This window comes from Leptinotarsa decemlineata, unplaced genomic scaffold, assembly GCF_025532065.1.
Source record: "Leptinotarsa decemlineata unplaced genomic scaffold, Ldec_3_MD MMD2_tig00004204_RagTag_RagTag, whole genome shotgun sequence".
Lineage (NCBI taxonomy): Eukaryota > Metazoa > Arthropoda > Insecta > Coleoptera > Chrysomelidae > Leptinotarsa > Leptinotarsa decemlineata.
The window spans coordinates 1,227,496-1,251,760 of NW_027412603.1; the positions used below are offsets into that span (position 1 = coordinate 1,227,496).

The window sequence follows — 24,265 nt, forward strand, 5'->3', positions numbered from 1 at the left end:
TGAAACAATTTTGTGATCAAAAGACCCCAACGAAGATCCTACAGTGACTGTGTGAATTTCTGGATTGGTTGTTAGGTATAAATCCAGAAACCTAGCAAATCCTTGTCACATTTATGATAGCAGTAAGTCTGCTACTTATTGCAAAATCCTCAGGTTTTCGACCTTGTTCGTCATTGATATTTAAAAATTGGAGCCATTCGATATTGTGGTTTCTGTGAGTACAAGAATATGAGGACTATTTGTTTGCAGATGTTGGTGCATTGAATTTATATTTGAGTTCAGTCCTCTGATGTTGCAGATATCGATTTTGAAATTGCTAGTGGGCCTCTTAGCAACTGCAGTTATCGTGCTATTACCCCATGCTGACTATCAAAAATAGTGGTTTTCGAATTACTTCTGCAGGATGAAGCCCTGGAATCAGCTTCAACCTGGAGATCCGATTGGGAAGCTATTTCACCTCCGGAGTATTTTGCCGTCATGCAATATTTTCTACTATTCCCACCCTTGAAACCGGAAACAGCCGGCACAGCAACAAAATGTTAGCCAGAATGTAACTTCACGCTGCCTGAGCCGTTGCAATGGTATCTGACCAGGCGATGCCGGGTGGAACCAGCATCTACCATTTACCTAGTCAATGGATATACAGTGAATTTTACATTGAGCCTACGTGTGGAAAGGTTTTTTATGATTTGACAGAAAACTTTGATACAAACAAAATTGAAAATAATAACTGATGCGAAAGTAATTCACCCTTAAGGTCAATATCAAAATTTTTAATAACTTTTGTTGCCAAGCTCTCGATGTTCTATCCAATTAGATTAAAAAAAAAGTAACTGAATTCTTGTTCTATTTTTACATTCACGCAGTGGAATACCACCTGATCAACAATATATAAAAATTTGAGGACTTGCAGTTATAAAAGGCATACCTTTCTGTAAACCATTGAGGACACAGCTACCCTGATCCTCATCCCGACGGTTGCCAATCCAAAGTTAGTGTGATGCATAATGAAAGTGAGAAAAGTGGTACTACCCACCAAAGCTGCACTAGACAGGTACATTTTCAATTGTGTATTTTCCTCTTTAACCCCTGTGAAAAGTGATATCAGAATGGAAAGAATTATCGGTTGAATGCATCTGCAAATGAAAAAATTGATTAAAAAACATAGAGGGTAGTGAATTAGAAATGTTCATGAATATTTACCATACTCAATTCACCTAAACATCTCAAATTCATATATTTGATTCACTAAGACTTGTATTCTGAAGAATATAAATTCATGGAAAATTCTCAAGGATGACCTATCAATGAGAAGATAATTAAAAAATAGTCACTCCACTTCAGAGAATATACAAAATATAAATCAATGATTTTTGAAGAAGCTTATGTTGTTCTACTTCTTTATCATTGAAGTGAAAATGTGGACAACTTTTGAAAAAGAGAAGAAAAAATAACAACAATAAAATCACTTCAAAAAGATATGTAAATCATGCACAAAGGTATCTTCCAAATAAAAACTGGAAGGAAAAGTTCCTCTGAAACGAAAACTCTCTGTCAAACATATGAACATTGACTAACAAAGAAAATCTTATTTTCTCATTCAGTTAATACTCCAATCATTCCCATTCCCAATGGAACTGAAACAGATATTATTCACAGGAAATCTACACAATATGATGGAATATGAAATACTATCGATATAAAATTTCATCCACATACGAATCTATCAAATTCCTAGTGTACTTCGAAGTTACAGGATGAAAAACTTTTCTTCATATTTCCGAATCAGCATCGTTTCAGATGATTTCACAATACCAATCACTCATTTATTTCACAACATTACGACTTCCAGTCTCCGGAAGAGACAATTCTACTTTTATCACGATGACAGTTCGTATAAACATTCGTACATTTGATCAATCCAATCTCAATCATAGTCATTTTACCTAAAGTGGAATAGAAATATTTTTAGTAATGAATAGTTTTTTGAGCGAGAGCTTTTTGGCTTTCTACCTCTCTAATATCAAACAAAAAATGTGGAAAATTTTCAAAAAGAGAAAGAAAGGAAATAACAACAATAAAGATATGTGGATCGAGCACAGTAGTTTTTTTTCTGATACAAACTGGAAAAAAGTTTGTCTGAAACAAATACTCTCAAACATATGGACATTGATTCACATGAAAATCACTTTTTCTCATTCAGTCAATATTTGAAAAGTTCGTTATGGAATTGAAAGTGATACAGCAACGCTTCATAACTCAATCCACTTGAATGGAAATCTATCGAATTACTGTTGATTGTTTTACATGTTTTTTATTTGGTGATAAAGGAGTGAAAAGGTTTTTTCTCAAAATATGTATACCTCCTAAAATATTTCCTTTCTAATTTGAATTATATTTCTTTGGTTGGGATGAAATTACCTAAACGATCGAATGTTCATACGTACTGTCACCGTGACATTAAGTTGTGATGTAATGAAAGGAGTACTTCGCCTCGTGAAGTAACCTAAAACGGTATTGATCAGAAAATAAAGGAAGGTGTTTTGTTTCGAAGCTTTCTTTAGAAAACACCAATCTCTCCTAAAATATCACATTTTATATAATATAAATTTTGAGACATTACGATCCTATCTTCATGAATCAGAAAAGAGGATAGTAAAAAAAAATATATGGAAGTCAAAAGCCGACGCTGTTTCTGAAACATCCTGAGTGGTTGGGAAATAAATACTAGTCAACATGAGCTTCATGTCCGAGAAAACTCCATCTTATATCTTTCATTATGCTCATTGATCACCCAAACGGAAGACTGATCAAATGAACGCCTTGAAATATATTTCTTCATCCACTTGAAAATATTGAGACAATATTGACTGTTTTCATTTTTCAAATATCATTTGTTTATTCACGACAAATCTCATTAAAGAAATATCATTAATTAAATCTGTTTTGAAAGATAACGCTTATTCAGATTCGTTCATAAATTCAACGATAAATGCAATAGAAAATAAAGAGTCAATTAAAAACCAAACGAACATACAAACATCTTCACAAATTCAACAACATCCTACTCAACAATTACCGACTCAACATCCACCGACACCTTTCACAACTTTATACCTTACATTCCAAGACTATCTGACAAAATCAGACGAATTGGAAATAGGTATGATGTTAGAAATACTTTCAAAACAAAAAATACACTGAGATCTATACTCACACATACAAAACCCAACAACACTGAAGAAAAAACAAAAAATTGTATTTATGAAATACCTTGTTCTTGTGGTAAAAGTTACATTGGTGAAATCTCAAGACCATTGAAAGTGTCTGAGAATGAACATCGATATTATATAAAAAATAGACAATTGACAGGATCAAAATTATCAGAACACATTTTAAAATCAAACGGTGAACATCTAGTGAAATGGAATAGGACAAGAAAGATTCCCACACAGCACCAGATATTCATGGAATATTCCCTGTATATCATAAAACGAATGTATATATTCCAAATATTCATAGAATATTCTTGGAATATATACATGCCTTTAGAATATTCATAGAATATGCTTGAATGAATATGGCAGGATTATTCCCGAAAGAATGTGCATAGAATGTCTATAAATGGAATATTCTTCCTTGAATATTCTGAGAATATTGTCGATCGAATATACCATATGGTATATTCTTAGAATATATCCCCACGGTATATTTTGGAATATTCTATACAATGGAATTTTGAATTATCTTATAATAAATAACGTATTCAAATAATTCAATATTATTAAAAATAAAAATATTTGAAGATCTTAATCGAATGCATAACGTAATGTATATAACCCTGATAGTGTTAACCAGTTTTTGAACTCAACGCGAAGATTCTGGATGAATTGCTCCAACAGCAACTGTTGGAAATGACAAAAAAAATTGAATGGGCCAATAAATGAACCAATTGCATCAATAAATTGGTTAATTCTCATCCTATTTGTCTTTTTTTATTTGAAATTATTCAATTACAAAGCGGAAAATTCTGGAAACAGAGAAATGGGTAAGTGAAGAATTGGAGTAAACGTTTCTCATTGGTCAATTGAAGTGTAGCGCGCGACAGTCGAATAAGCTCTGTGAAAGCGGCTGTTCCTTAATGCTTGGTACCGTTGCGTTGAATTCGACATTTGATTCAACATGGCGGTTGACGTGGTAGGTTCGCGTGTGTAATGCATAGTGTGTTGGTGTTATTATCAAAGTATAATTCTGTCACGTTCAGTGTACCATTTATAATTTGGGGTTGTCCAATTTGCAGTACAGCGAATAGTTTGATTTTGGATCTTCAAACAGGAGAGTTGCATAATTTGAGTCTTCAAGAAAAGTAAGTAAAATGCAATAGTATCGATAGTAAAGTCATGGTGATTAACCTACTATACCTCATTTTAGGTTCGAGGAGAGTTGGTGTGCGGGATTTGTTGGTTTGACTAAGTACATGTTTCAACTAGAGTGATTTCAGTTGTGTATCTTCAATAGAGAAAAGTAAGTGAATGACACATTCTTTTGTATCATTCGTTTTCATAATTTTTATCACTCGTTTTCAAGATAGTATCAATTTGCCCAAAAGGAAACAGAGTGGTACCTGGTACAGGCAGGTGCACCAAGGAACTGAAAACGTAATGAGTACTTTTCAACAAGACAATGCAAGTTGCTCTCCAAGTCATAAAATTTTGTAAATGTTCATGAGTAACCTATGCGAACAATATCTATTTGATTTTTATTCCACTTTTATTGTGAAACTTTCAAATAGTGATAATGAACGTTAATGTACATTTTGTTCCAGGTATTACTATTGAAACACTGGCTGATGCATTGTTGGACAAATATAAGGAAAACTATTCTGGTGAGCAAAGTTTGGACAACTTTAAGTAAGTGAAATTCATTGAGGAACCCATCATATTACTCATTTTGAATACTTCATTTGTGGGTTTATTTGTTTAAGTGAGAAACCTAACCTATCCTATTTCTTGATGTAATTCATTTTTTATTTTTCAATGAAATGATATATTTATTATTTTTTAATTAGTGCTGATGAATTCACAGAGTTGTTATTTTAGTATATTTTTAGTATACATTTGTTTGAGAGTAGGAACATCTTTATTTGAATACTTTTCTAATATTTGTAATATGACAGTATTCAGGAATATTTTATTCAGTGAATAAATATTTTGAATTAGATTTTTTATTTTTAATATTGGTTGAAACGTCAAATATTTCAGTGTATATTGTTTTTAAAATATATTTGTTTATGAATATTATGTGTTTTATTACTTGTGTGAATCTTGCATCAAAATGCAATATATACATGCCTTATAGCGTTTATTAGTCACATTCTTGGAATATTCCAAATATTCCTAGAATATTCATAAAATGTATTTAAAGAATATTCTTTGATGTTTCCCTATTGTATATTCCTACAATAAACTAAGAATATCCTGAATATTTTATGAATATTCCTCGGGTTCTATTCCTGGAATATTTTTAATAGAATATACCGTACATATTCTAAGAATATTATAATATATTCCAAGAATATTCCCAAGGAATATTCTTAAAATATATCAAAGGTTCGCCAGGAGCACTTCCAGGGAATATTCTCCAGTAGATATATATATATATATATATCTACGGATATATATATATATATATATATATATATATATATATATATCCATGGCATATTCATAGCATAATACAATATCCTTAAATGTATATTCATGAAATATACCTGGAATATCTATTGCTATGTGGGTTACCAATGAGCCTCATTCTCAGAGACGTAAGCTAAAAGAATCAGCGTATATTCTCATGTCTGGAGAAAATTGTATCTCGAATAGTTCAGAAATAGGCCGTACTTGGCTATCCATCTTGAAGAAAATTTTGGATAGTGGCGAAATGGCAACAAACTGATATCGAAGAGTACCTTGTATACATCGAATGTTTCAGTTGTCAATCAACAATATTGACATAATTTCATATTTCAAAACTTCTTTGACATCTGTCGAAGAAGTAAAGAAATAAGCTATCAAAAAAGGAATAACTGCGAATATATTCGAATTTTTTATCCATTTCTGAAGATGGAGACAGATTTTGGCCTCCGAAACGTGAAAGATAAGTATTATTTCTTAATAATTTTTTTGATAGGCAAAATTGTTAAATACGACAACTTACTGATAAATAGAAGAGTTTTCTTTGTGAAAAATACTTTGATTTTTACGCAGTAACTTTTCGGGGTGAAATAAAAAGTTTGCCCTTCTACACTTGGATAAAGTTTTCCAATATAATTTTTATATTTTTCAGATTGTGGAAGGTAACAATTACCCAAAAAAGGTCGATAAAAAACAGATTTTTTCCTCCACAAAAATGACTTTCGTTGAATACATAATAAACAGGTTGTTAGAACTCATTTATATTTCACTATACTCAGGAGTATATCAAAACTTCTGAATTCAAATTGGAGAATATCCTCTCAGTTCTCTCAGGTTTCAACTAATATTGTTTGCAGTTAGTCTAGGAATCATGAAAAATGTTTAAACTCCTAAGAATACTATGATGAATGTAATTCACGGAATGGTCAGCGAAAAAACACTCATAAAAACTGCCATTGTAAATACTCATTACAGTTTAAATTGGAAGAAATATATTTTTAGAAGAGGTTGATTTTTGTGAAAGGTTTAGGCTTCCTACTTCGTTATCTTGATACAAAAAAATGTAGGAATTTGAAAAAAATTGATTGCTTCCTTCCTTTTTCGAATAATTTCCACATTTGTTTCCGTTACAAGATAGAAAACTAGAAAGCCAAAACGTATCTCTCCCAAAAAACCTATTACAGCTTTCTGTATACAAGGAGCTTTCCATTATCATTTGAAATTCTCGATAATTCCTTGATCAATACTGGTTCCTGAAAAATCAAGAAGAATGTTGCACAATGAACAGGAATAATAGTAGTTCTTGTTTCATATAGGGATAGTATTGAGAAAACATAATGCACAATAAGTGGAGACAGACGAATCACAACACAACAAAGTTTTTGTTTCGGGGTTGAAATTAGATGATTTTTATGTATTTCCACGTGTTAAAACTGAAAGTGACCATAAAAATTATATATTAGCTCTTGTTTTCAAGATATAGTATCATTATATTATATATATATATATATATATATATATATATATATATATATATATATATATATATATATATATATATATATATATATATATATATATATATATGATGAGAGGGGTGTTTACATAACACCCCTCTCATCAGCTGTTCTTAAGTAGTAAACATAACCTATGTGAGTTTGTCAATTGTACGCACGTGGTTGCTATTGAAATTATCGTGTGAAGTTGATTTTTAAATTAATTTAAGTGCTGATCTGAGATGCCTCGAAAGTGTGTGAATTCTGTTGATAGCTTTTGCTATATATGTGGTGAAATAACATTTGAGGCTCAGAAACGTAAAATGACACCTATCGTTAAGACAGTCTATGAACATTATTTTGGTGTGAAAGTTGGGGACCAAGATAAATCATGGGCTCCTCATATATGTTGTAATTCTTGTTCCGTCATATTGTGAGAGTGGCTGAAAAATAAAAACCGGGCAATGGCTTTTGCAGTACCTATGGTTTGGCGTGAGCCTACCAATCATACAGACGACTGTTATTTCTGCTTAACTCCTCCCATTAAGCAAGGTTTATCTATGAAGAAAAGAGGAACGGTTAAATACCCTAATCTTCCATCTGCTCTTCGGCCTGTACCATACTCAGACAATTTGCCAGTTCCTTCTCCACCCCAAAACTATGAAATTTTATAGGAAGGTGATGAAGACTGTTTAGACGGAGAAACCCATCCTTCTACATCCTATGACCCTGATTTTGAGGTAAGCGATAGGTCTAGTGATCCGCACAGAATAAGTCAAGCAGAGTTGAGTGACCTTATAAGAGATCTTCGCTTGTCTAAGGAAAAGGCTGAGCTGTTAGGGTCAAGACTACAACAGTGGAATCTTCTAAAACATGATGTGAAAATATCTCAGTACAGACAGCGTCAAAAAGATTTGCTTCCTTTTTTTGAAAAAAAAAAACCTCGTAGTTTGTTCTGATGTTAATGGTTTGATGGACTGCTTGAATTTGGATCACACTCCATCTGAATGGAGACTGTTTATAGACTCTTCAAAACTAAGCTTAAAAGCTGTACTTCTGCATAATGGAAATCAGCTACCCTCTATTCCTATAGGTCATGCAGTTCACATGAAGGAAACGTATATAAATATGAAAACACTTCTCCAATCAATCAAATATGAACAACACAAGTGGCACATCTGTGGTGATCTGAAAGTCATTGCTATACTCCTAGGAATGCAATTAGGGTTCACCAAGTACTGTTGTTTTTTGTGTCTGTGGGACAGTCGGGATAGAAAATCTCACTATAAAAAAATGAACTGGCCTACACGAGACCTAAACCCTAATGAGAAAAATGTAGTTTACGAGCCTCTTGTAGATCCTAAGGATGTTCTCCTTCCCTTATTACATATTAAGTTGGGACTAATGAAAAACTTTGTGAAGGCCATGGACCAGGAAGGACAAGCTTTTAAGTACTTGAGAGCAAAGTTTCCCAGGTTGAGTGATGCTAAAGTTAAGGAAGGCATCTTTATTGGGCCTCAAATCCGTGAAATCGTAAATGATCCTGCTTTTGACATGATTTTAACAGGAAATGAAAAAAGAGCCTGGGAAGCCTTTAAGGGGGTTGTACATGAGTTTTCAGGTAACAAAAGAGATGATAACTTCACAGCATTGGTTAAAGAGCTTCTTCAAGCTTACCACCAACTTGGATGCAACATGTCCTTAAAAATTCATTTTCTTCACTCTCATCTTAATTTCTTCCCACAAAACTGTGGAGCTGTGAGTGACGAACATGGAGAAAGATTCCATCAAGACATTGCCTTAATGGAACAGAGATATCAGGGCCGTTGGAATGAAGCAATGCTTGCAGACTACTGATGGTCTGTGTGTAGGGATGCTCCAGAAGTGTTTTATAAAAGACAAGCTAAACGACACCGATCTTACAATGAATCGGATGGACTTAATTGAAATTTGGTGGTACAAACTTCTTTTATTTGTCAAAACACTAAGAATAATGTTTTTTTTTTATTAATTTTGTACTTAAAATATTCTAAAAGAAACATAACAATATTGTTTTATGTACTTTCACTTTTCACGTATATTATAACTACTCTTCAAGATTAAGTACTGTGTATCTCAAAAACCAGAGCTAATAAAAATTTTTCATTGTTATTTTCGTTTTTATCACCCCAAAATTAGTAGAAATTGACTAATTTGGTGTAGGAAACATTCAAAAAATATTTTTTTGTTGTGTTGTGTATTCTATAAAAATGAGGTAAAGATGACTCAAGAGAATGGGACAAGTTATGATTCTCTGACTTCACCTAGAACATGCTAATGTCACTCAAATGTATATGATATACAAACTAGATTGATTTTAAGGTTGAAAGTGGAGCCGATATTGAAAGCACCACAAAATGATATCAAAGTTGAATATATTCTTTAAAATTTTAATACAACCGTACTAACCTGAGTATTCCAAATTGTAAGAAGAATAAGAAACCCCATAACATATAAATCAATAGAAACGTTTTCGATAAAGCTCTCAATAGACTTGGTTTACAATTCTCAGATTTGGCTCGAATTATTTCCTCTTCCCAATTTTTCTCTAGCTTATCTCCCAAAATTTTCGATCCATCTGCATTTAACGGTTTATGTAAATCTATTACTTGCAGTCCTGTTTTGATGCATTTCCTGATAATTTCATTCATCCACCTAAAAATAGTTATTAGGTCGTACAATTTATCAGAATATATAGAAACTAGTAACCGTAACCGGCGCAGCACAGGCATGTATTCTTATTTTTTTTGTTATAGTGTCTCATTAAAGTAATGAAGTTTTCGAAATCACTCTACAATATGGAATATAGCGGAACATTTTGGACTGTTGTGGAATATTCTAGAAGGTTCGGGAAGATTCCTGTACATTCCAAGTTATTCGGGAACATTCCAAAATAGTCTCAAAGTTCATTCTTCCATTTCGACTAACTCAGAATCTCATATCAACTCTCAGTGCAAATCTGGGTGCCCCAGCTAGTAAATAATGATAAATGGCCTTTCAATAAACCAATCGAACAAATTCATGTTCACATCTATCAATATTAATTTAAAAAAAGGTAAGTACCTATCAACTGTGGTTAAAACAATCAAAAGACTATTTACAATATTTATAACTTAAGTTAATATTTAGGTTGGTAATGCAACATCTTTACATTATTACACTGTTGGTAAGATTGTTTTGTCGACACAGTTGCCAAGTATAATAAAAATGATATAACAGTTTTAGTGAAGAGATTTTGTAGACAAGAACAGTCAGTTTAGTTTTTCATTATTAAAAATTATCACTGTAATTTCACCTGTAGAAAACCAAATTAAAGTGTTGTAGTATTTTTCACAAAGTGTATCATTACTACCACAAGCTTCCAACATAGGTTATGGGCCCAGTAAAGTCAAAATAGTGGTAGTAATCAGAAGTTTTTACCAGTTAGAACAGCGGAGTGAAAAAGACTAAAAAAAACATGGATGCCACGGTCACGGCTGTAACCGTCAGTAAATTGAATCACACAAATTGGAATGCTTGGCGGTTCCAAATTAAGGTTGTATTGATGGCAAAAGGCCTGTATGAAATTACCCGCGGAAATGAAACGATGCCGACTGAAGATGATGAAAAAATTGCCAAGTGGAAAATCAAAAATGCACGTGCTTAGGAAGCTCTTGTTACGAGAATGGAGGATAACGTTATTTCTCATGTAATGCAATGCACAACGGCTGAACAAATGTGGGACAAGCTGGAGAGTATATTTGAAAGGAAGTCTGAGGTTAGTGCACACTTGTTAAACGAGCAGTTTTAAAATGCAAAATTCCAAAACGACAATATTAGTGGCTTCATAACAAAAATAACTAATATTCAAGCTAAGTTAAGGCAGATGGAAGAGACTATTCCTGACAAAATGATCATGACCAAAATCATAATGTCCCTCCCAGAAAAGTTTCGCCATTTTAGATCAGCCTGGGAAAGTGTCAGCCCCGAGAATCAAACCCTGAATAATTTGACAGCTCGTCTTCTAATTGAGGAAGAGAGATTAGAAAAACATGAAGAATCCCTGGCCCTTGTCACATGTAGCTCGTCAGCTGCTAGACGAATGTCCACCTCAAATGATAATAAAAACCCCAAGAGCCAGTGCAGATATATGTATAGAGTGCAGCTACTGTAAAAAGAAAGGGCATAAAATCAAAGATTGTTATGCCAAGAAGAGAAAAGACGACAAAGACCGAAATAGATCAAATAGCCGCAAATGGGAATTTTGCTCTTATTTCTGTCTCCAATACAATAAAATCTCAAGTGGATGTTGACTGGTTTATGGACAGTGGAGCCTCACAACATATGTGCAGGGATATGAGCCTGTTTTGCAGTTATGAAAAACTAGTATCCACAGAATATATCAAAATTGGTGATGGTACATCCCTGAAAGCTGAAGGTCAAGGTAACATTTGTATTCAAGCATTCAATGGAGAAAATTTTCATTCTGTGACATTGTACGATGTTCTCTACATTTCCAAACTCAAAGTAAATTTATTTTCTCAAGGTAAAGCCCTAGACAAAGGTTTGTCATTGATTTCTGTTGCCAAAGAGGCAAAATTTGTGAACGAAGAGAACATTACAGTAGCAGTAGCGACTCGTTCAGAAAAAATTTACAAAATGTTGTTTAAGCATTCCAGTTGTACGGAACACAAAGAAAATTGTCCTAAATTAAAAACTCTAGATAATGAAAATTGTTATTTTGCAAAAAAAGAGCAGGACATATGGTGGCATGAAGCATTGGCCCATCAAAATTTTAGGTGTATTAAAAATATTTTGGATCGCAATGCGATTGAAATAAAACGGTCAAATCAATTTTGCAATTCTTGTGTTCAGGCAAAACAATGCAGGGAACCTTTTATGGTAAACAAAAGTAGGGCTACTGAACCAGGAGATATATTACATGTAAACCTTTTCGGTCCAATGGAAAAGCCATCTCTAAATAATTCACGTTACATATTTCTATTGAAAGATGATTTTAGCAGCTATAGATTTGTTTATTTTTTGAAAAATAAATCTGATGTATATGAAGTTCTGAAAAATTTTCTGCTGTTTTTTGAAAATCAGACAAACAAAAAGATTAAAGTCATCAGAAGTGATAATGGTGGGGAATTTATAAATTTTTCAGTGGGTGAGTTATTAAAAAGAAAGGCATAAAGCATGAATGTACTGTACCATACACTCCACAACAAAATAGTAGGGCAGAAAGGGAATTTAGAACAATAATAGAGGCTGTGAGAGCCATGCTATCTGAAAGTAAATTGTCTAAGGACTTTTGGGCAGAGGCTGCAAACACAGCAGTTTTCTTGCTGAACAGAACTGGTATGAGTCCGGTTGAAGGAAAAACTCCTTACGAGTTGCTCTTCAAAAGAACATTCAATATAAAGATGGTAAAAGGCATTTTTGGTAGTAAAGTATGGGCTTATATACCTCAAGAAAAAAGGCAAAAATTGGACATGAAGAGTAAATCTGGTATATTTGTTGGATACTCAGATAATGTTAAAGGCTATAGGGTCTATTACGAAGACAAAAATACAGTCTCTATAGAAAGAGGGATAACTTTCGAGATTACACAAGGGGTAGACGAACAAATCATTTTTCTTGATGTGGCAAACTACTTGAGAGATAGCAATGAGGTAAAATTACAGGAGAAGGAATCATTAGAGGAACCACACAGCTTGGAACGTGATCTAGAACCAGAGTTAAATGAAAGTGTAAATGTAATCCAGTTGAGAGGGAGACCTCAAAGATTGAGACCTTCTAGAGTTTTAAAAGTACCACCAAATTTAGAAAACGACTATGAATTGGGTTTTCTTTGCCTAGACGTGGACGAACCAGCAAGTTTTCATGAAGCAATGAAAAGCAAATACGCCAGTATGTGGAAAGCAGCAATTGATGAAGAAATTAAGGCCTTAATAGACAACAATACCTGGCAGTTGGTAGAGAAGCCCCCAAAATGCGAAATTATAGATAGCAAATTGGTGTTTAAAATAAAAAGGGACAGAGAAGGTATCTTAAGCAAATTTAAATGTCGTTTGGTAGCCAGAGGTTTTAAACAAAATATATTTGAGGATGTATATAGTCTTGTAGTTAGGTTAACAACTATGAGAACAATTTTGGCTATATGTGTAAAGAACAACTGGAGTGTTTATCAAATGGATGTTTGTAATGCATGGAGATTTAAAAGAAGATTTATACATGTATCTACCTGAAGGATGTGATGTAAAAAATAAAGTTTGCAAACTAAATAAAGCCATATATGGCTTAAAGAAAGCACCATTATATTGTTATAAAAAATTTGATGAATTCATGAAAAATGAGGGATTTTTTAAAAATAAGTGTGACCATTGTTTATATATTAAGATTTTTAATAATTCAACAATTTACGTCGTTATTTTTGTAGATGATATTCTAATTAGTGATTCATCAGGAAAAGACATTGAAATTTTGAAGAGTAACTTGAACCAAAATTTTAAGATGAAAGATTTGGGATTACTCAATTATTTTCTGAGTATATCAGTTGATCAAAATTCAGAGAGTAAAAGAATTGTTCTTAATCAAAAGCAATACTTAGTAAATGTTTTGAATAAGTTTGGTATGTTAGACTGTAAACCAGTTGGTACCCCAATGGACAACCATTTTGATTATGAAAGCTTAAAAAGTGACAAATCTGAAAATTCTGAAATAGAAAATAAGTGCAGACAAATTATAGGATGTATAATGTATGCAATGTTAGGTACAAGGCCAGATCTATGTTCTAGTATCAGTATACTATCAAGGTATCAACATTGTGCTACAGAAAAATTGTTAATTTCACTTAAACGTGTTCTAAGATATATTAAAGGAACTTTGCACTTAGAGTTAGTTTATAATTATAAGAATGATGAAATTATTTCAGCCTATGCAGATGCAGATTGGGGTGGCGACACTACTGATAGAAAGTCCACTAGTGGTTTTCTTATTTATGTTTATGGAAACATTGTTTCTTGGAACTCTCGTAAGCAGAGCACTGTAGCCATCTCTACTGCTGAAGCAGAAATCATAGCATTGAGTGCTTGTGTTAGTGAAGTTTGCTGGTTAAGAAACTTAATCATAGAATTAAGGATTGTTAGAGAGTTAAAAGTAAACATTTATGAAGATAACCAATCAGCTATTAGATCCTGCAACTCGTATGAGCAATTGAAGAGAATTAAACACCTAGATATAAAACATCACTTTATCAAACAGAAAATACAAGGTTTCCTAGAACTAAGATACATCTCTAGCACGGATCAAGTAGCAGATGATCTAACCAAACCCTTGAATAAAGAAAGATTTGAAAAATTAAGAAATTGCATGTGCTATTGAATAGAAAATGGGTGTTTAATATTGTAAGGAAATTTTGATTGAGTGGGGGTGTGGTTAAAACAATCAAAAGACTATTTACAATATTTATAACTTAAGTTAATATTTAGGTTGGTAATGCAACATCTTCACATTATTACACTGTTGGTAAGATTGTTTTGTCGACGTAGTTGCCAAGTATAATAAAAATGATGTAACAGTTTTAGTGAAGAGATTTTGTAGACAAGAACAGTCAGTTTAGTTTTTCATTATTAAAAATTATCACTGTAATTTCACCTGTAGAAAACCAAATTAAAGTGTTGTAGTATTTTTCACAAAGTGTATCATTACTACCACAAGCTTCCAACATATCAACCAGAAGACAACACAAAAAATGCAACTTACAGAATGATATTTTGAAGTTAATGATTGTATACAGATGACTTTTTCAATCGATTGTAAGTTATCTGAAAATTCGGAATTAACAAATTGAAGTCAATTAAAAATGCATATTAGTAAAACGAAGTATACAATACTGGAAAAAAATTGAATTGAATTTTTGAATTCTGACTTATGCTCGAAAATGGGTGAATGAATTTTAGGAAGGTGAAGTCTAGGAAGATTTGCTTGTGAAAAACAGAATGGGGAGGAATTGGTATACAATATAATTATTTCACTACACCTTACTTTTTGTAATGCCATATCAAATATCTCCTCTCGAAATGAAAAAAATTGAATTTTCATTTAACAAAACCGAGCAATGAGACTGATTCCAAGATGTGATGTACTCAACCAAAAAGGTACGTATTAGACATTGAAATGTTCATTGAAAGCATAAACAAATTCGTGCTTATTTGTTCAACGAACAATTTTATGGTTACAGTAAACTCTTGTTCATTAATATCACGAAAGCGTTCATGGAAAATCCATAAAACTACTTCATAAATTGAACTGTCTCATACATGAGCAACATGAATTATGATTATGCATTCAACTGAAAGTTTTTGTCAATTTCAGAAAAATAAATAAATTTTTCAAATGAATACGTTCATGAAAACTGTAAATGTATTTATGGTACCACAAACCGATTTATGCTCTTTAGGTAATATTTTTGTATCTTCTTAATCTAATTCACTATTCATATGAATAGATTTATGAAAAGGAAATGGGCATCATCAAAAATGACTTCCAACGGAATGGTTACTCCAAAGTGAAGGTGGAACAGACTTTAGCTAGAAGGCAGCAAAGACTTATAAGGAGGAGAAGCCGCCACAATCAGTACTTGTACTTCCCCACATCAGAGGATTGTCGAAACCTGCTTCAGATCTGGAAACACTATCCGTAGCAGCCTCACGAAATCCAGGCCACCAAACATGGATTGCGATTCCAAGAATTGCATTTACCAGATACCCTGCGAGTGCAGAGAATCATACATCGGTGAAACTAAGAGGCCATTGAAAGTTCGTATTGTCGAGCACAAGAAACACACACAGCGAGAAGAAACCAGCAAATCAGGAATAGCAGAGCATGTTTGGACTCATCAACATAACATCAAGTGGGCTAAAACTGAAATCCTCCACAAGGAGGAAAACTAGTTGAGGAGACAATTCAAAAAAGCCGCATATATGTTGCCCAACAACGTATTTAGCCAAACCAGCGTAGAGATATGCAACATATGGAAACCTCTAATCAAGCGGAACACGACCAACTCCCGCCAAATGGTCAGGACCCGCCAAAAGCGATGAAGCGAAGAGAGGGAAGAGGAGAAGCACTCGAATGACCTATAAATAGACGGATCTCCGGAGAATAATTCCAGTTATCACCCGAAGACGATTGTGAATACTAACATTCGAAACGTCGTTAAGTAACTTGGTTTGGAATCTTTCAATTTTTAATTTTCATTTCCTGTTAATAATTTTTTTAAATTTTCATATCGTGTTGATAGTTCGATTTCAAAATCACACCACTCAATGATATGTAACATACAAAAATAGTTTTACCACCGCATTCATGTAAAACATAACTCTAAGCGGCTAATAACACAACACAACAAAGTTTTTGTTTCGGGGTTGAAATTGGATGATTTTAATCTATTTCCACGTGTTAAAACCGAAAGTGACCATAAAAATTATATATTAGCTCTTGTTTTCAAGATATAGTATCATTATACTATATCATGGGCTCATGGGCTCCTCATATATGTTGTAATTCTTGTTCCGTCATATTGCGAGAGTGGCTGAAAAATAAAAACCGGGCAATGGCTTTTGCAGTACCTATGGTTTGGCGTGAGCCTACCAATCATACAGACGACTGTTATTTCTGCTTAACTCCCCCCATTAAGCAAGGTTTATCTATGAAGAAAAGAGGAACGGTTAAATACCCTAATCTCCCATCTGCTCTTCGGCCTGTACCACACTCAGACAATTTGCCAGTCCCTTCTCCACCCCAAAACTATGAAATTTTAGAGGAAGGTGATGAAGACTGTTTAGAAGGAGCAACCCATCTTTCTACATCCTATGACCCTGATTTTGAGGTAAGCGATAGGTCTAGTGATCCGCACAGAATTAGTCAAGCAGAGTTGAGTGACCTTATAAGAGATCTTCGCTTGTCTAAGGAAAAGGCTGAGCTGTCAGGGTCAAGACTACAACAGTGGAATCTTCTAAAACATGATGTGAAAATATCTCAGTACAGACAGCGTCAAAAAGATTTGCTTCCTTTTTTTGAGAAAAAAGAAAACCTCGTAGTTTGTTCTGATGTTAATGGTTTGATGGACTGCTTGAATTTGGATCACACTCCATCTGAATGGAGACTGTTTATAGACTCTTCAAAACTAAGCTTAAAAGCTGTACTTCTGCATAATGGAAATCAGCTACCCTCTATTCCTATAGGTCATGCAGTTCACATGAAGGAAACGTATATAAATATGAAAACACTTCTCCAATCAATCAAATATGAACAACACAAGTGGCATATCTGTGGTCATCTGAAAGTCATCCTAGGAATGCAATTAGGGTTCATCAAGTACTGTTGTTTTTTGTGTCTGTGGGACAGTCGGGATAGAAAATCTCACTATAAAAAATGAACTGGCCCACACGAGACCTAAACCCTAATGAGAAAAATGTAGTTTACGAGCCTCTTGTAGATCCTAAGGATGTTCTCCTTCCCCCATTACATATTGAGTTGGGACTAATGAAAAACTTTGTGAAGGCCATGGACCAGGAAGGACAAGCTTTTAAGTACTTGAGAGCAAAGTTTCCCAGGTTGAGTGATGCTAAAATCAAGGAAGGCATCTTTATTGGGCCTCAAATCCGTAAAATCGTAAATGATCCTGCTTTTGACATGATTTTAACAGGAAATGGAAAAAGAGCCTGGGAAGCCTTTAAGGAGGTTGAACATGGGTTTTTAGGTAACAAAAGAGATGATAACTTCACAGCATTGGTTAAAAAGCTTCTTCAAGCTTACCACCAACTTGGATGCAACATGTCCTTAAAAATTCATTTTCTTCACTCTCATCTTAATTTCCTCCCACAAAACTGTGGAGCTGTGAGTGACGAACATGGAGAAAGATTCCATCAAGACATTGCCTTAATGGAACAGAGATATCAGGGCCGTTGGAATGGGATGCTCCAGAAGTGTTTTATAAAAGACAAGCTAAACGACAGCGATCTTGCAATGAATCGGATGGACTTAATTGAAATTTGGTGGTACAAACTTCTTTTATTTGTCAAAACACTAGGAATAATGTTTTTTTTTTAAATTTTGTACTTAAAATATTCTAAAAGAAACATAACAATATTGTTTTATGTACTTTCACTTTTCACGTATAGTATAACTACTCTTCAAGATTAAGTACTGTGTATCTCAAAAACCAGAGCTAATAAAAATTATTCATTGTTATTTTCGTTTTTATCACCCCAAAATTAGTAGAAATTGACTAATTTAGTGTAGGAAACATTCAAAAAATATTTTTTTGTTGTGTTGTGTAATCCTAGAAATCGATGCCGCCAAAATAAAAAAAATTGGTTGACTGTATATTGATCATTTTTGAAATAAACGTGTACACGGGTACAATAAATGAGCTGATAAGGTTCAGTGATTGAACGTATTTAAATAAAAACTTTTCACTCAGTTCCCAAAACTGCGAGACGTGTTTCATAGTTTTCGTGCATTTCCGATACTAACGCATTCTGTTGTTTTGGTTTGCCTGCGGGTAAAGATTCTGCCACTTTCCTATTTTCATTTTGCTATACATAACTGAAAATTTCAAGAATAATTGTCACGTGCTTCAATTCGTTTCAAATATACATTTGAAATATCATTATCAACCATAAAGTACAGTAAACTTTCGAAATGAGTCCTTATCTGCCCTGTCGGTTAAAATGTCTTGCGATAGTAATAGGAATTTGAAATCAGCAACCTTTGTACTATTCTCAAAAATTTGATAGTCTGAGTGATTATTTAAGTTGGTCATAATGAGGTTGTTAGTAACCACGAAAATTTATCATTGAAATGTTTATCAAAATTACGGAAACGAAGAACCTCGCATTTAGAATTCTATTATGTCGGACTTCAATAGTCTAATCTGATATAAAATTATTTGAAATCCCTGAAAGAATCGATGAAATTAAAATGAATGGCTGAAAATAACAATTATATTAGGCGAAAAAATCATTTCATTTCAATTTTATTGATTCTTTCAGGGATTTCAAACGATTTTATATCAGATTAGACAATGGAAGTCCAAACTTATATGAAATCGACCATGAAACATTGTCAAACACCTTCAAACAAACGTTGAACACCCGGTACGGACCCGGAACTAGCGACTTATTCCGAGGATTTGAGAAGACTATAATAGTGATTTCTCAAAGGAATGAGTCCAGTCATCTCCCGAAGACGATTGTGGATACTAATAATCGAAACGTCGTAAAGTAACTTGACTTGAAATCTTCAAATTTTTACTGTTTCATTTCTTTTTGTTTGTTGAATTTTGAATTTTTGCTTGTATTGTATATGTAATTTGTACAGAGTTAAGGAAGTTTTAATCAACGCCAAGAGTTGTTTTTAATTATTTAATATATTACTTGAACAACGGTTCAACTACAACTTCTTTTTCTTCTCAAAAATAAACATCAAAACATAAAACTATTTTATATTTATGACAAACAGTGTTGCCAATCCTAATACCAACTTAAAATAGATTTTTCGTTGCTTTTCTTTATTAATTAGGTTATACAACACTCTCCCTCAACGGTAAATCTATTTTATGAAAAATCCAATCTTTTATTCAAATTGTCTTATTGTAAACTTAGTTTTTCTCTAAGTTTTTGAAATTGGACACAACCCAAAGGTTTAGTAAACAAATCAGCTTGTTGTTCATGAGTATTGATATACCTTAACGCTACTACATTGTCTTTAACCTTATGCCTAACGAAATGAAATCGTATATCTACATGTTTAAGCCTTTTATGGAACTCAGGGTTCTTACATAATTTTATAGCACTTTGGTTATCTGCATAAATCAACACTCAAATCATTAAACAAATATCTGAGCCAACATGCCTCACTAACACACTGACTTAGAGCTACATATTCAGCTTCAGTCGAATATAATATTATATTTTCAACTTCTATTTCATCTGTCTCTCCTAAAATTACATCATCAACATAAATTAAAATGTATGTTTTATTTTTAGCATTTACCTTAATGTACAGACAATACTCATATTCAGACCTTATGAACGACAATTTGATCATTAGTTCATGGAATTTATCATTCCAATTCTTTGGGGATGTTTTTAAACCATATAAGGACTTTCTGAGCTTGAAAACTTTACCTTCCATTTCTTGACAGCCTTTCGGAAGTAATATGTATACATCATCTTTGATCTCTCCATTTAAAAAAGCACTACAAACGTCTAGCTGATGTACTTTCAAATCATAATTATTACACGAAGCTAAGAATATCCTTATTGATGGTAATTTTGCAACTGGAATATAGATATCAGTGAACGACATATCAGTTTGTTGAAATCCCTTAACAACTAGTCGTGCCTTAAACTTAACTATACTTCTACCATCATTTCTTTTTACCTTAAACACCCACTTACACTCAATGACTTTATTTTGACCTACACTTTCGACACTCACACATTCCCATGTGTTGTTTTCTTTGAGGTCGCTTATTTCTACTTCTATTGCTTCATTCCACTTTCTCCAATTGCTACTCATCATTGCGTCTTCATATGTGAGGGGTTCATCTTCATTCATATCTGCTAACAAACTGAGTTCTTCATAGTCCATTTCGTAATCAGCAAATCTTGAGGGTGGTTTAATCTCTCTTCTGAGATTATACCTTCTCTGTTCTTCAATGTTTTCTTCCAGTTCATCATTTTCATTTCTGTCGCTATTAGAATTCTCTTGTCCTTCTGCTTCTGTTAGTGTTTTTATTTCTCTTTGTTTATATTCCCGGTTGATATCATTATTATATTCCATCTCATTTTGGGGATTTGCTTCTGTGTATACTCCTTGTTTTTCTTGGCTTCCATTTTTTCTGTTTTCTTTTACTTCATTATGAGATTTGTTGGTATTATTAGGTAAGAATATAATGTCACGAAGTATTTCTACTTAATTTTTTTTTGGTATGTAAATTCTATATCCTTTCACATCTTCACTATATCTCAAAAATAATCCTATCCTATTCTTGGCATCCCATTTTTGTCTTCTTTCTTGTGGAATATACAGGGAGACTCTTGATCTAAAACTTTTGAATATATTGGTTTTTATGGCCTTTTTGTGCCATAACTCATAGGGTGTCATTTGTTTCTTTGAGCTTACTCCTGTACGATTGAGCACAAAAGCAGCTGTATTAATAGCTTCTGCCCATAAGTTTTTGTTTAACTCCTGGCCTTGTATCATGGTACGTGCTGCTTCTACTAAGGTCCTATTTTCTCTTTCTGCCCTTCCGTTCTGCTGAGGTGTGTATACTACCGATCTTTGATGTCTTATGCCTTTTGTTTCTGTTAGTTCTTTGACTTCTTTGTTCAAAAATTCAAGTCCATTGTCTGATCTTAGTACTTTCATTTTGTGACCTGTTTCTCTTTCTGCTAAAGATATATAGATCTCCAAATGTCTTTTTACTTCTGACTTATTTTTCAAAAAGTACACGTATCTGTAATTTGTGAAATCGTCTTTTAGTAGAAAAAAATAGCGGGCCCCTCCCAGGGATTCTTGCTCCATGAGCCCACATATGTCTGCATGTACTAACTGCAATGGTTCTGTGGCTCTCGATTCGCTCTCTTGAAACGGTATTCTATGCTGCTTTCCAGTTAAGCACTGTTCACATACAAACTTTTCATCAATGAAGTCAATATTATTTTTCTTTAGAAATTGTTTTCTGTAGCCAACAGTTTGGTGTGCTAACTTGCAGTGCCAATTGCTTAGGATATCTGTGGTTTTTGCACTATTACATTCTGAGAAAAATGTTTCACTTTCATCTTGAAATGGACTTTCTTCCGTCAAGATATGTGCAAAAATTTCTGGATTATTTTCTTGAGAAAAGTGCATTTTATATAATTTATTTTCTCTTGTCGCTATGGCTATAACTTCACCCTTTTTATTAATAAACTCGCATTTTCCATTATCTGAAACCATAGTATATCCTTTGTCCAATGCGCATCCGGCTGAGAATAGATTGAATTTTAATTGTGGTACGTAGAGAACATTCGACAAAGTCGATTTCATCATTCTTTTTCCATTAGATGCCCAAAGTAACACTTTTCCTATTCCTTTAACTGGTACATTTTCACCATTTCCTAGTTTCACTTGTCTGCTCGTTTCAATCTGTTCTATACTCTCGAATAGTTTGCCGTTATTGCACATGTGCTCACTTGCTCCAGTATCTAAGCACCAAGTGCTGCTTTCCTTCTGGATTTCTGAATATACCATGAATGCATTTGTTTCGCTAGAACTGCCTGCCTTTTCCCGTTTGAGGTTGCTTCCATTCCTTTGGTCTCTATTTTCCATAAACCAGCATTCTTGTATTGCATGACCTTTTCTTTTGCAATTCGTGAATTTCTCCGTTTCTTTCTGATTTTGGTTTTCCTTTTTCTTGAAATAGCATTGCTTGGCCAAGTGACCTACTTTTTGACATACATGACACTTTAGACCTGTTCTCTGGGGTTTATTTGACATTTCAGTTGCTACGTAGGCTGTACTGCTTTCTGAAGATTTATTTCTCTCCTCTTCAATGAGCAGTCTTGAGGTTAACTCATCCAAGGTTTGTTTATTCAATGGAACTGATTCCCATGCAGATCTAAAATGCTTATATTCGTCTGGTAATGCCATCAGAATTTTCGTGATTACCATTTTTTCTGATAATTCTTCTCCAGCTTGTTTTAGCTTACTTTTAATTGCTTCTAAGTTAGAAATGAATGACGACACCGAAAAATTATTGCCAAATTCCAGCCTGAAGAACTTCTGCTGCAAAAGATGGATGCTCACTTCCGATTCTTTGTCATACACTGATTTTACTTTTGACCACATATCTTTCGACGATTCACAGGCTAGAATATGTGTTAAAGGTCCTTGCTCCATCCTTGTAACGATTATTTCCTGGGCTTTTGCATCACTGGTGTCCCATTTTGTCTGGTTATCTCCAGAGAGGGTGGTCTTATTGATACTCCAGTTACTATGTCATAATAACCTCGACTTTTAAGAATTACTGTTGTTTGAAATTTCCACACTACCCAATTGTCTGCATTTAACTTTAGTGGTATCTGATTTTCCATTTTTAGTGAATTTTTTGCTGTTTTCCTTTATATCTTTCACCTCTTTTATTTTTGGCGATTTTTCTTGGTGAACTTGTGAACAGGGCCCATAACCTGTAGTTTGTACAGAGTTAAGGAAGTAGAACAACGGTTCAACTACAACTTCTTCTTCTTCTTAAAAATAAACATCAAAACATAAAACTATTTTATATTTATGACAAACAGTGTTGCCAATCCTAATACCAACTTAAAATAGATTTTTCGTTGCTTTTCTTTATCAATTAGGTTATACAACAGTATAACATAATTGTTATTTTCAGCTATTAATTTCAATTTTACTGTTTTTTTCAGGAATTTAATATCTTTCTATAACAGATAGTCCGAAATAAATAAATTCACCATGAAACGTTGTCAACCACTTTCAAAAAATCTCGCATTTATCATTTATGTGCTTGAATAAGTTTTAGAAAAACATTTTCGAGATTGTGACTGAAACCAGACGTTGCTAGACGTTGCTATCTAAGACCACGTTCAAATGGCACCTTGAAGGATGATTTGTGACGAACCAATGTTACTAAAACTCACGTAAAGTAACGTATGAACACCATTTCCGTCAATAGTTATCAAACCGACTAACACTCTGAGCCTTTTGAGAAAAAGATTGGTGTTATGAAACTGGATTTATTAATGAAAAATAAATATTTCCCAATATTCATCTCCTCCAACGTATTTGGACGAGATGATATCGGCCGGGAAAGTAGTTGTTTTCCGGCAGACATTTACCTACGTACCTACTGTATCTTTCCCAACATACCTACTGTGTAGGTACGTTGGGAAAGATGGATGTTTCCAAATTTCACTTCGGTGTATTAATTCAGTAACACGAACATTTTCTTATGTGTCAAAATTTAAATTTTTCTTCAGAATGATG

General features: G+C 33.4%; 1 protein-coding gene and 1 long non-coding RNA gene across 5 annotated transcripts in view; one reads left to right on the forward strand and one right to left on the reverse strand.

Moving 5' to 3' along the window:
• LOC111515719 (ATP-binding cassette sub-family C member 4) overlaps positions 1-24,265 on the reverse strand; it is a 137,412-nt gene that overhangs the window by 98,593 nt on the left and 14,554 nt on the right. For 2 of the 4 annotated variants that reach the window (XM_074178641.1, XM_074178638.1), the window contains exons 2-3: positions 9,635-9,880; positions 929-1,136 (exon numbers count right to left, since the gene is read on the reverse strand). In XM_074178641.1, the coding sequence (XP_074034742.1) occupies positions 929-1,136; positions 9,635-9,880 (454 nt within the window). Of the gene's footprint in view, positions 1-928; positions 1,137-9,634; positions 9,881-24,265 lie in introns of those variants that run through there. The other 2 variants (XM_074178640.1, XM_074178639.1) reach the window with 2 other exon arrangements.
• On the forward strand, positions 4,195-5,297 carry LOC141483796 (uncharacterized). Its single transcript, XR_012466294.1, has 2 exons — positions 4,195-4,524; positions 4,826-5,297. It is a non-coding gene; the product is annotated as an uncharacterized lncRNA (long non-coding RNA).